General features: G+C 39.0%; 1 protein-coding gene across 6 annotated transcripts in view; it reads left to right on the top strand.

Moving 5' to 3' along the window:
- LOC143372209 (uncharacterized) overlaps window positions 1-14125 on the top strand; it is a 568382-nt gene that overhangs the window by 301183 nt on the left and 253074 nt on the right. For all 6 annotated transcript variants that reach the window (XM_076818223.1, XM_076818224.1, XM_076818225.1 and 3 more), the window contains 3 exons: window positions 9092-9208; window positions 9290-9361; window positions 11438-11632. In XM_076818223.1, the coding sequence (XP_076674338.1) occupies window positions 9092-9208; window positions 9290-9361; window positions 11438-11632 (384 nt within the window). The remainder of the gene's footprint in view (window positions 1-9091; window positions 9209-9289; window positions 9362-11437; window positions 11633-14125) is intronic.

A 14125-nucleotide genomic window follows, 5' to 3' on the forward strand; every position in this document is an offset into this window, starting at 1 on the left:
GTTCAGAACAAATTAATTTGTTATTAATCTTTTTGTCATATACTGGTACGATTTGCTTTATATTGAATGTAATACATACTTAAAATGTGTGTCAAATATTCTACATTAAACCTGCTTTGGGGAAAACACAAAAATACATTACAAAATTGCATTGTTTGGTTGTTGTCAGCTGAAATAAACTGGTAAAAAGTTACATCAATTATACCAGATTTTTTAAAATGTTTATAGCACGCACAAAATAAGGTGTAAGCTTAAAAGGTTTTGTTTCTATTCCTTATTTTGCATTTACTTGATATTCTTATCATCAAATGTTGTTTATAATCATTAATTACTGAGAAATTGATGAGGTACGTTTGAGGTGACCAGTACGATATTGACAACTCTCCCCTACCTACCTACGCCAAACGGTACAATTATCCCTTACTCGCGAAGGCGAGCTAGCGACGAAGCCGCTACAATGCAATAAAAGGTCCTTCGCAGGGAAAGACCAGTGAGGGTCACTAAATGGATGACTGGATTTTGTACCTCAGATAGCTGGCTTACGTACTGCTGTGACTCAGACGCTGCTTTATATGCTAAGCTTAATTCAAAGATTTTGAATTTATTGCTGGAAGTAATACAGAATTATAACTATTATAAATGTAAGAATTTATAGTTTTATTAAAAAATATTCACTGATACTTCGAAAGTAGCCGAAGACCAAAAAAAAACTAAAAAAATATTTGATTTCTATAGCTGAGGACCACCGTACTGGGCACCGCGTCGATTGCGCGTCGCTACAGTCCTGACGAGTCGCGGCGGGCGAGCCATAGCCGCCAGGCGGTAAAACACCGTGCACGCGTTGCCGATGGATATTTTCTCGAACAGTCCGAGTTATAAACGGTTCTGACATTTTTCGTGGATAGTTTCTTCTTCAGAAATGTCTACAGAATCCGATACTGTGTAGCGAATTTGTGCTAGATAAACAATTTTTCGTAAAAATGCAAAAATATTTAGAAATCACTATTATTTCAAAACTTCAACTCAATTGCGTCACGGGTTCCCTTTGTCCAATCACTTTGAAACTTTACACATATCATTTTCTCACCAAACCTCATATTTTAGGCGGGTAAGACCAAAAAAAAAAATAAAACAAAATTTCCCCCAATAGCTAAAGACCACCCTGTATTCGTGGTGACTCGACGCATGCGACCCGACTCGCGAATGCCGACGAAGGCACATGGCCTGAACCAGGCATGGGATTTAAGTGAACGCAGCGGCCGATTTTCGAAGGCAACGCCTCCTTTCTCCCGCCGCGCGTCTTGGCCGCCGCGACGGCCTAGGTTCGTGGAGCGCCTCAGGCCCGTACTATATGAACCGCGCGTGGTGCATTGGGGCGACACCTGATTTTGATAATCATTTGCACATTCTTCGATTGGTGATAGATCAGTTCGATGAGCGTTTCACTGACTTCGATTCGCTCAGAAATGATCTAATTCTCTTTGAGAATCCCCTCACCGCAAAAATCGAGTAACAAGTCCTCGAGCATCAAGAAGAACTGTGCGATCTTCAGCACGATATTTCTTTGAAAACGAGGGAAGAAATAGGAGCCGAATTCTTCAAAACACTGGAAGAATCGACATACCCCAAACTTATTAATTTCGCGCTCCGAATTTTCTCCATGTTCGGATCAACGTATTTGTGCGAATGTTCGTTCTCGAAAATGCGTAGCATTAAGACAGAACAGCCTCCCCGTTAATATTTTAGATTTGCCCAGCACGTCTAAACGTGCGCGAAAATCTAGTTTTCCCAAATATATTTAAAATTTTGATAGTAAAACGCGTTTTTCCAATCCATTTTTTATCGCGCGACACAGTGGAATAGGCCTACAGGTGATACCCCTGACAAAAAAAAAACGCATTGATGATAGTACCCCCATGGGTGATGTGGAAACCTATTGATACGGTGTCGCCCCAATGCACCCCGCGTGGTTCATATAGTACGGGCCTGAGGCGTTCCACGAACCTAGGCCGCCACGGGGGCCAAGACGCGCGGCGATAGAAAGGAGGCGTTTGCCTTCGAAAATCGGCCGCTCGGTTCACTTAAATCCCATGCCTGGCCTGAACCAATTGTTGTCGAGTTTCTTCCGCGCATGGAAGGAAGTTTGGAGCGCATTGCGCTCAGCGTGGAAGATAGAAACAGCTGTGATACATTTCTAAAATCCGCGATGTCTCGGATTTTCATGATATTGAAATAAATGGTAGCCCATATGAAATTAGGGAGGGTTAAGTCCTCATTTTTGCAGATTCGAAATTGTTTAAAAAATACAAATCTTCAAATCCTACAGAAATTAATTTTAATGACCTAAATTATTGAAGGTATGGACTTGTGTATTTTTTTTTAATCATGGCGGATGAATCTATGTGAATGAATTTAATGCATTGCTAATATTGTCATAAACAGTTAATCAAAAATCTAAAAATTACATTTTCAACCATATAATGCATTTATCATATGGTAGACTTTAAAGCTCTATTTTAAAAAATAATTTGTCTTTCTTTTTTTCACTACACCCTGCATTGTTCTTAATTCATACAGCCTGACCGACTCGCTGTTGTGTTAAAAAATCACATGAGACTATTTTTAATGAATTCAGCTTGAAATGATATACATCAATTTTTCACGAAATTTCCTTCATTATGATCCGAATTACGTCGTTCTTGGTGTTAGTTTCATCGGCGAAACATAAGGAATCAATTGACGTTGTTTTCGCAAAGATCTGGTGAGAAATGCGGAAGTCTTGGACATTTCTGACTTTTTAATGGTATTCCAACCGTTTCGAGGATCGAAACACATCAAATTCGGTGGGGCACTGCGGGGGGTTGTCCTCGCCACGGGGTACCAGGCGGCACCTCTTTGGCAGGCGTCGCTGGGAAATCACACTGTATTGGTAAACAGGATGACTCGGAGGGTTGAGCTGTAAGTTTATTTAGCTAATCACACCATCTTTACGACTGCGGAGTGGACTAAGCTAAGCACAGAAGTTGGCGAAAAAGACTCAATGGCACTTTCGACCCCTCCGCATGCGTCATTCGTGCGCGCTCAGCCTGCTCAGCGTATACGCATTCAAGTCTGGATCCAGCTTTAGAGGGGCCGCACAGTGCTTTGCATATATCGACGTTCGAAAAACATCATAACTTCTGAACTAATCAATTTTCAATATAAGCATCCTAATAAAAAAAATTATCGTTAAAAAAACTTTTTCAACGAGAATTTAAAGATGCATCGATCGGCGTATAAAAAAGAATATACATTTTCTCTAAAAAAAAAATAGAAATGAACTTGATTTTTATCGAATACATTTTTTTAGCATTATTTCCTTTTGCTATATGTTGTCAACTGAATACTGACTAACTTTTGTTCAAAATAATTTTTTATCAATTTTTTTTATGACGTGTATCGTGTTTGACTGCTATTTTAAAATTGGAAACAGCATTCAGGATGGAAAAGTCATGATAGGTATCGTATAAGCAATTGGAAAAGGCAGATCGAATGTTTAGAACTTTCTTTTTTTTTATCGCTTGGTGTAGAACAAAAGCAGTTTTCAAAAAGTCCTTGGTTTGTCCTCGTTGAACGTGTTTCGAGAAAAATAACTGAAATAAAAGGGGCAAACTTGTGCATTAAATTTTTGCATAATAATGATGGGGACTGTTATAGAAATTTGGAGTTCTAACTGTTCTAAAGTTAGAAAAACGTATCATTCAGATATTCAATGGATGTGTAGTTTCCAGACAATAAAACTGAATTTAAAGTAAGTAAAAAAAATCGTTCAACAATCAAAATAAAGAGTATCTAATACCTTCAACTGAATGATCCATTGAAAGTTATTTTTATTTATGCTTATAGTTGATAATTTGAAGGTGGTGTTCAGATATAAGATAGCACTAACACACGAAGGATGTGAGTTAAATAGATACTGTCAATACTAACGTGTTTTCGGAGTGTTGAGGGCTTTTACTTTGTTTTCTTTCAAGTGTTCACATACAAATAAAGAGCCTGGTTCACGCTCATGTTAAAGATTATAGCAAAAAATATTGATTTTTAGATTTTTTTCCCTTTGTAAGCAATGTACTGTAGGCCGGCTTCTTCACTGTGTGAGTGCGGTTGGTCCGAGAGAAGCATATGCACGTTCGGTAATAACTAGGAGCAAATTTATAAAGTGTTTCTACATGACAAAATAATAAATCGAATATCAGTAATAATGGAATTGCGGTCAGGACTTCGTTTATTAAATATAAATATTGAATAATGTGAGAACAGCTTGAAGCATGGCGATCTGTTGATCACCGACATACACAGGACAGGTCAGTATGTACAAGTATATTTACCGCATTATGATATACTACGGTATGACCCAACCACCGGAATGAACCGAAATTTTGAGGGGTATAATACATTGAATTCTGCCTATACAAATGTTACTAATACAATAATCTCCGCGTCACCGTCGACTGTTTCACAGCCAACGATACAATGTACGATATTGACCTCATCGCGCGATGCTTGTAACTGCAGGCCATTTTCGCACTCACTAGGACATGAGGATATGTATTTCAAAATATATGGGTTCACGTGAGAAGTGATCCACTATGTTGTGTATGCTCCATATCAACAAAAAATGAGTATGGCCGAATCAGTACACACGTATACTGGGTCGGAAACCGATGATGAAGTCCCCTTTGTACTACGATTTAAATGAACCAGTAATAGGGATCTCTTTAGATAAGATATTCCGTTATTTCCTGCGTTTACATCGCTAAAACTAATCGTGGATCTTGTTGTACATTGTTCAAGGTGCAAAAAGACGTACGTGCAAAACAATTAATCCTTCGGCTGATGTGGAAAGCAGTAGCTAAAATCCGAAACTTTAGTGTCCGCACGTTACCGTCCGTGGTGAAGTTATTATCACCCAATCCAAACTTGCGGGTTAAAATACACACCAACGCTGATTCAATGTCTCGTGGGCTATCTGTGCGCATGTGTAAATACAGCGGAACTGCAGCTTGTTGGCTTAGTCCTAACCTCCGATGGCTCACTATGCAGCCACTTATCAAAACTGAGAGTAGGACGTGTTCAGGGTTGAATAACTAATCGCCAGCTAATTAAACTCAATATGTGATATATATTTGTACTCTTGCGAGAACTGGAACTTGAAACCATCTCTCGTGGATCCTTATAATGGAATGCCCATCACCCCGAAACCCACGTTCTCTTCTCTCTCCCCACTCTACCTACCGAGGTGGGGGAAACGAGTAGAGGGAGCCGCTCGACGCGTTCCCTACAAGCTCATGACTACAGCGCGATCTTATGTGGTAACGTGCGGACACCGCGAAAGTGCCGGCCGGCAGGCCTGTCTATCGTCTGCCGATCTACAGACGAAAGCGTAGTAAAATAATAATTTAAATCAAATTAAAATATTTATTAGATAATGGATCACATTAATATAAATATGGTCCCTTATAAAATGTTTCAAGGTTTTAAAGAAGACTTTGCCATACTTTCTAAAGTGAATGCCTCAATTTCTGCTCATGTCCCCATTTCTGATAATTTCGTATTTTTCTTAGTATTATATACGTTACGTTTGTACTATAGTTGCAACAAAATAATTCTAAATTATATAAACATTTACGCGAGTGTTGCACGAGCTTGGGTCAATACATACATCGCTATTTTTCATGAACAGAAATACGGACATTTAGAGCATTATATATTTAATTACAAATTACTAATAGTTAAACATCTTCAAATATCTTTCTTTAATAGTTTTTGAATTGGTTGATTTATTATTAAAGAATTAATCAATTACTCTGCAAAATTTGATCACAAACAAATTTTTTAAACCTTCTTTATGACGAGTTACAGTATTTCCTCGTTAGCGCCTCGATTTTGTGTACACGATACCGACTTTTCGCTATCCCCACCACTTTTGTCTCTCTTTTGTCCGGCGAAAGCGAGAGCGAGATGGAACGAGAGCGAGCGAGAGGCACTGAAAGCGAGCGAGGACGGTACGAGACCGACGACGCGTTGATGTTTTGTCTCGCTCCGTCTTTCGGGCGCCTGGCACTCTGTCCTTTGCGTGCGCGATGGTCGCAAGCGCGTATCGTGGGCACGAAACCGCTTCGCAAAATCTTGACGCAGGCCCGGCTCAAGTCTTTTTTGCGCCCTAGGCGAACTTGACAAATTGCGCCCTTTATTATAATACATTTATTTGAGTTTATTGATGACCTTACTCTGAATTTTTATTTGTAATTTAAAACAGTTGCAGTGCAATTTGTAATATTTTATTTTAAAGTATATTTTCAACAATACCAGCAATGAAAATTCCATTATGCACCTCTTGTCGACTTTCGGCTCTAGGCAATGGCCTATATTTTGCTTATAGGGACAAGCCAAGCTTACAGGCAGAGATCATTATGTACATAGCCAAAGAAAGTACATATATAACGGGTCTTAGACTAAATAAATTATTTATACTTTTGAAAAATGAAATTCTAATATTTTCTATTTTATGTACATATTTGTAACAACTATGCCAAATTTCCTAAATGAAAGGAAAGCCAATCTCGACGACCTTCGTACAATTGTATATATCAGCAACCAAGCAACAATTCATGCGCAGTCGGAGCACATGCATAATTGTACGAAGGACGTCGAAATTGGCCTTGTTCTTTCTACGATTTGTCCGCACGTTACTGCGAATGTCCGCACGTTACTAGAGACGCAATTCCAAATATGTTGAGATTTCGGGGGCAAGGTAAAATGTTTTTGAAAAAGAAATAAGAGGAGGATCGTGATCATTCGCAGAAGTATGGGGAAGAGTCTTGATGCTGCGCATTGTATGTCCACTGCGTCTGCACGTTACCGACCACTTCCTTTTTGCTCTAAATTTGATTGAGCTTACATCTATACTCCGGGATATAAGCGTACAAGACACAACTTTTCATGTTCTTTCCACATTGTAAATCAGAACGTGAATGCCACTAAGCGTTTGGTCATAAACTTCGAGGAAACATCGCTAGTAACTGTGCGAGCGTCTGCACGTAACCAGCGAAAATGGCCTGCAATCTCATTTTTAGTATTCCCAAACTCACATCGGTTCGGTACCATACTTTACGCGCCCGCAAGCGAGCGCGCGTCTCCATCGCTAGCCTAGCCCCAACCAATACTAATACACGGGATAAATTGGAAAGTGGAATGCGTTGTGTCGGAATAAGGGCAATATCGTAACTTGATGATGACGCCATTGTAATAAATATTGAAACTAAGTACGTGACAAAAGAGCAAAGTTCTCGACAACAATTGCACATGGCTTGCTGAAGACTGTTCGCGTCCAGTTTTTGTTACCGTATCCCTATACATACATTTTGAGGCCGATATCGTACATTGTATCGTCGGCTGTGAATAACGTTTGTATAGGTAGATTTCAATGTATTAGGCCGAAAGTTTTGTATTAATATCTCAGAAACTAACAAATACCCGCATCTAAAATTTTATATTGGAGGTTCTCTCCCTCTCCCGCCCAACCCCTCAAAATTTCGGTTCATTCTGGTGGTTGGGTCATACCGTAGTACAGTCCCGGATTGTTCTAAGAAACAAAGGTTTCACTGCAGTTTCGTTATTCTTGATTTACGACTTATTATTTACGTCACTTCATAGTGTTGTGACTCAATCGACACCCAAGCGTAACGACTTCGCGGGCATTCCGATTGCCATAATCGAATGGCCGAAATCCGGCACATACGAGTAAAGCCGCGTATTCACCTGAGCATTCGCCCCGAATGTGCATCGGACGCGCACCGATTTTTTGCTCGGTGCGCATTCAGCCCAATCCGCTTGCTGGCGGTCCATTAAAGCGTGCATTCGCGTCCGAACAGTACCATGAAGTGGACGCCACAAATTTCACTAAAGCCCGAACGTGCGCCGAATTCGCGCCGAACGCGCACTGAGCTCCGAACAAGCAAAAAATCGGTACGCGCCCAATGCACATTCGGGGCGAATACACAGGTTAATACACGGCTTAAGGGGATAAACACGTCACGTGGTCTGACCGATTTGACAGGTCGGTATTACAGCAGGTTTTTTCTGCACAGAAATGGTAATATCCATAGATACGCGGCTGCCTGGTGCAAGCGAGAGGGAGCTGTTTGCTATTTCCGTATTCTATTCTGAATAATAGTGTATTTTGTCCACTTTTGCTCTACTTTGAATACTCATATTATTAGATATCAACACAATCTCGTCGAACCATGACCAGAGCACGCTGCACTGAACCTTCATCTTTCGAATGAGACCTCGCTCAGCCCAAAATTCGCTCATATAAGGACGAACAATGTATTCTACAAAACCCATGTTTCGGGCCAGATTGTGTCGGTATACAGCGCGCTGCATTACCCGTGTCTACTCCCTTAAGGATTTTCGGAAGCGCACTCAGAACCGTCAGCATATGGTAAAACACTCAAAAGCGGGTCAAAGACGGAGACCCCGGTGGTCCCACTTCACCCCGATTAAAGTATAAGAATCATGTACAAGCGATGACAGCTCAGAGTCTATACGATACTCATGCGTGATTGTCACAGTGTCTTGTAACCCAGATCGGGACAGAATAAACCTTGTTCAACCCTATGGTGAGTCCTAATTTTTAAACCGGCTAAGTACCCTACCACCCTCGGGTTCCAACCTTGTTTCCCGTTCCAGCATCCTCTCCCGAGTATTCGGAGCCCGCCGGACAACAACAGCGAAGGACGACGAAGGACCAACCCAAGATTCTCAGGAAGAATCTTGACCCAGGCACCTTCCACAACAATATTGTGATTAAATGAAACTATGACCTTCCGATTCTATTCGATCCACCAAATATAAATCATAGATTAGCGCATAATAATTAAATAGCACAGTGTTAATGATATGTTAATCAAATTTTCGATCGCAAATGTACGAAAATATCAAGGAAAAAGCTTCAAATATTACTGTAATGATTTATCAAAAATTTAAGTTACCTTTGAGATGCTAATTCTTCAGATCATTAACACATAACCTTTTATTTAACACATAGATACCACATTATTGGCCATGGCAACACAGAACACCTGACAACGTGGACTATGCTGTTTATTTGGCTAAAAGAACTCTAAGAAACAAACAACGCCATGCTCTTGAGGATTATGAAATTGTATGCAAATTTTATTGACGTTGTATCATGAAATATTTCATATGTTATTTTAACTTCTTATTACGTAATTTATTCTCCTAGGAGGCTTTAAACAGCTTACGTAGGAATCTGCAGAACAAATGGGAGATCATTCAAGTTCAGGCTGGGGAACAGGTGAATAATTAACTGTAATTTACAAACGTTGTTTTTTTCACTGTAGAATGAAAATTACGTTTAAAATAATTTCGAAGTATATTACACTTTATTATATAAATATAAAAATTGAATAACTATAAGCTAAATAACACCAGTTTACAGCCAGTTTGCGCAGCAGATGCCACTATTTTTTTCTATTCTAAAATGGCCCGCGAAAAGTTCACCTGTCTATCAAAATGGTGGTCCGGCTTAATTGCGAATATCTCGTGTTGCGAATGACCGATATGGTCGAAAATTATATTAAATTAAAGATAATTGAATCACCAACAAATGTACCTCAGAAGTTTTCAGTAGTTTCTGAATAGAATGTTTGGATTAGGTTTGGATGTTTGTTACTCAATCACGTAGCAACTACGCAACGGATCTTTCTGAAATCTTGTATATACGTAGTCTAGGACCAGCAATAACATATAGAATATTTTTTATTTCGATTTTTTTAACCAATCTGTGCCAAATTTTGCGTAATTACTCTTTAGAATCCAGCGGGAAATATAGACTACCAAGAAATCTGACATCCCACCGCCTCCCCTCTATTTCACCAAATTGACACTCCGTGATAATCGAAGTTTTACCCGTGCAACGCCGGGTACTTTAAGCTAGTCTGTGGATCATTACACAAGTTAGAAACAATTGTGTGAAAACACTAAAATTTCACTTTTTCTCGGTTTTTGTGTTTTTCTTCTTCATTTTATTGTGTTATTTCAATTTTAATTCATTCTGTACCTTTTCTCAAGTATTTTGTTAATATGTGTGTGCTTTAGAAATAGTTCTGGCTCTTTCTTTGTCGTTTGTTCGTTTTGGGATTCGTTTCTCTTATGAGGAACCAAATATAATCTCCCATCATTGCCTCATCCCAAACGACAATACCGCCGTTCAATATCTACCCTTCACGTCCTGATGGCATCTTTCTTCGTGTTCATCACTTACATCCCCATGATTCTCCGGCAAAAAATTCATGTGAGAATGCAAGGAATGGATCTTCAAAGACATATTTACGCCTGGTGGAAAAAAAATGGAAGGCATACAATAGAAAATGAACTACCAGTAGAATGAAATGAAATGACACTATTGCCTTCCAAGCTTTACGTAAGTTTTTAGCAAATCGTCAACAATCTCCTCGTAGTTTGGACTTTTATTGTTTCCAAGAAAATCTGAAACAATCATCGTGTGACAAATATGTTTCAAATTTTTCGTCTCCGACCAATTTTTTTATTTTTGGGCCGACGAATACGCCTTCCTTGATCTTCACGAAAGAAAGATTTACCAAAATGCTTCTCAAATAAGCGAACATTTGGCTTTCCTTGTTCAGTGTTTTGACGAAGTTTTTGATGGGCCCCAGCTTAATATTCACACAATTGTCTCTAGCTTCGGTACTTATCCATAGATGTTCTTCAATAGCACCTCGTTTTCTTCATAAAAGTGCGGACTCAACGTAAGAAATGAGAAGCTGGGCCCATTTTTGCGATTTAGATTTTTTCTAGATAATTAAAAGAAATGTCGATTTCAATTTCGGTCGAAAAATGACTTTTTCACATATTTCCATCAATTTCGCCCGAACTACTAAACCGATTTTAAAAATTTGTGAGATAGATTTGTTAGTGATTCAATTATCTTTAATTTGATACGATTTTAGACCATATTGGTCATTCGCAAAACGAGATATTCGCAATTAAGTGGGACCACCTTTCTGACAGACAGGTAAAAAGTTCACCTGTCTATATTTCAAAAACGTATTCATAGGAAAAAATTTAGACTTTTTTTCGGAATCAGGGGGCCATTTTATATAAGAAAAAAGTAGTGGCATCTGCTGCGCATTTTTTTTTTTATTTCGTAAAACGGTGCAATCTTATATTTAAGTATGAGTATTAAAAAAGTGTATAGATGAAAAGAAAAAATATGAATACTCTTGTCACGTACTGACAAATGAACTCTGGTTTAATCTATGTATGTCAAAGTGTTTGTCCTGTAGAAAATGAAAATCTTTTACATTTGAGCATCTGACTCCTTGAAATCGTGTTAATTTGATGGGTTCAGGTACGCTTATCAAAGGAACGAAAAAAGGGAGATAAGATTGTGAGCGATTCTCAAGAACGAGCTTTTTGGAGAGTATATAGACCGCCACCTGGTTGTCTTAGTAGTCTAGAAATAGCACCTGTACCTACTCGTTTTCGTCCTGGACTTTCACGCCCTCCATCGCGCAAACGTACTCTAACAGATCTGCAACGTGAGGTGAATTTTTTTCTTCCACTTCGGATTCTTTAAGGATGTGTACAACATTTATCGTAGGATTTAGCTGCTACTTTAGATACCTTTGTATTATATGTTGTAAATTTTTACACTGTTAACAGTTCTCAAATTGTCAAGTGCAACCGTATCATGTTGAATCGATAACACTGATTGATAATATTTATAGCAACTGAAACGCATTTAACATAGCGTTAAACTCACAAGGGGACAGTGTCAAAATGTTTCCTCATTTTTTTATGAGACTCATAAAAATAAAAACAGATACAACGTAGAGACTAATGTACTAGGCAACCGGCATTTAAGCAACGGCCTATGGTGTGCGATGAGACCCATAGGTGGCGTCCATTTATGAGGAGTTCGGAAGACAGAGACCGTGGAGAGTCAGCGTAGCCATGGTGGCAAACACGACTGATCAGCACGCGGACGGCTCGGGTTCGATTCCCGGTGCTGTGGCTCTCTTTTTCCGACTCCTACAATTTCAGAAGTGGGATCCTGACCCCTTAGGCGTGCCTCTCGGATTATGGCCAAGGACGGCGCATATGTCAGGTATGGCCGAACTGTAGTAGGCAACCGGCATTTAGGCAACGGCCTATGGTGTGCGATGAGGCCCATAGGTGGCGTCCATTTATGAGGAGGTCGGAAGACAGGGACCGTGGAGAATTTCGGCGTAGCCGTGGCGGCAAATGCGACTGAGATCAGCACGCGGACGGCTCGGGTTCGATTCCCGGCGCCCCGTGGCTCTCTTTTTCCGATTCCTGCACTAACCCTACTGGTTTTGTCTTCCAAAGATGATCCTTTATGAGAAAAACAGAAAAGACAATTTTCCACCACGTGATTACCAATAGCCTTAATCGTTTCACACAACGAAATTCTGGGCGAAATGGTTAAGACGCACAGCTACATAGAGGTGTACCTTAGGGTGGTCATTATTTTGAACTTCCGATTTTGTTGGTGTCATCCCTTAAAAATATAGAACTTGGTAAGAAAATAGTTTATAAAAAGTTTTAGAGTGATTGGACAAATAAAACCCATGCCGTATTTGTGTTAAAGTTTTGAAATTATTGTGATTTCACGTCAATTTCGCATATCATTGTATTTCGCAATTACAGAGGAATTAGTGAATGTTTTTTTTTTTTAATAAAACTACCCTTTCTTAGGTGTATAATAGTATTATTTGTATGTGTCTTCAAACAGTGTTCTCAAAATCACTGAATTCTACCATTAAAAAAAATTGTTTTTAAAAATTAAAACCGACTTAAAAAAAATAAAATTGCGCTAAAAAATAAAAAATAATTTTGTTCCTTATTTAATCTACGCTTCTCAATTTTTGTATATTGGCGCCTCATCATTTCCATTGTGTAAATCTGGCGCCGACTTAAAAAAATTAAGAGTCGCACTGATTAAATACGGAACAAAATTATATTTTACTTTTTAGCGCATTTTTATTTTTTTTTTTAAGTCAGTTTTAATTTTTTTTAAATTTTTTATTTTGTGCACTTTAGTTATTTAAGTTATATAATTAAAATCATTTCAATAATATAATATATAATATATATTATAATATATTAAATATAATATAATAATTATATATATTTATAATATCTCTTTATAATAATAAAGAGACAGACGGCACGTTGATATTGTGTCTCGGTTTGTTTTTCGGGCGCCTGATATTCTGTCCGTTACCTGCCCGTGCATACAATGTATTATAATGAAACGGATATCTTATTTTTTGGTGTAACTACAAAACTACTTGACCGATTTTGATAATTGTTTCTCCATGGACTAAGTTGATTCAAGCCAAATTAAATGTAATATGTTTCACCAAAATTGGGTCAGTAGTTACGGAGAAATTCGCGAACACACATAATACGTATATACACATATATACAAACACCTCGAACAGAGAACCTCTTTTTATTAAGGCTGCCGTCTCATTTTTGTTATGGTCCGAATCGATCGAAGCGTCCCTTGCACACGGACGGACCCTAATGAAACTACTGCGGTCGATAAAAAGAACTTCTACAGATGTGACATCTGCAGGTACTCTATGTAGACGAATCTTTTACGCATAGTTGCCACATTTTCTGTTCTCTCCGTCTCTGCCGCGCTGTTACCACAGCTCCTTCTATCGAGAAGTCTTGAAGGAATTAAGGCTGTTCGAGTACTCGGAAAAAGCGAGCCGAGCCAGGCTCGGTTGCCGTAAAAACCGAGTGGCTCGAAAAAACCGAGCGGCTCCATAAAACCGAGTAGATCGAATTTTTTCGAGCAGCTCGAAAGAACCGAGCGGCCCGAAAGAATCGAGAAGCATGAAATTTTTCGAGCGGCTCGAATATACTTGGAGCAGATCGAAATTTTCGAGCAAACCGACTGTGTCGAGTACTTTGAAGCTTGAAGCTTGAACGATTCGAGCAATACGAATGTTTCGAATATTTTTTCTTGAAAAAATTCGAGCTACTGGGTTCTTTCGAGCCG

The sequence above is a fragment of the Andrena cerasifolii genome, chromosome 8 (assembly GCF_050908995.1).
Source record: "Andrena cerasifolii isolate SP2316 chromosome 8, iyAndCera1_principal, whole genome shotgun sequence".
Classification (NCBI taxonomy): Eukaryota; Metazoa; Arthropoda; class Insecta; order Hymenoptera; family Andrenidae; genus Andrena; species Andrena cerasifolii.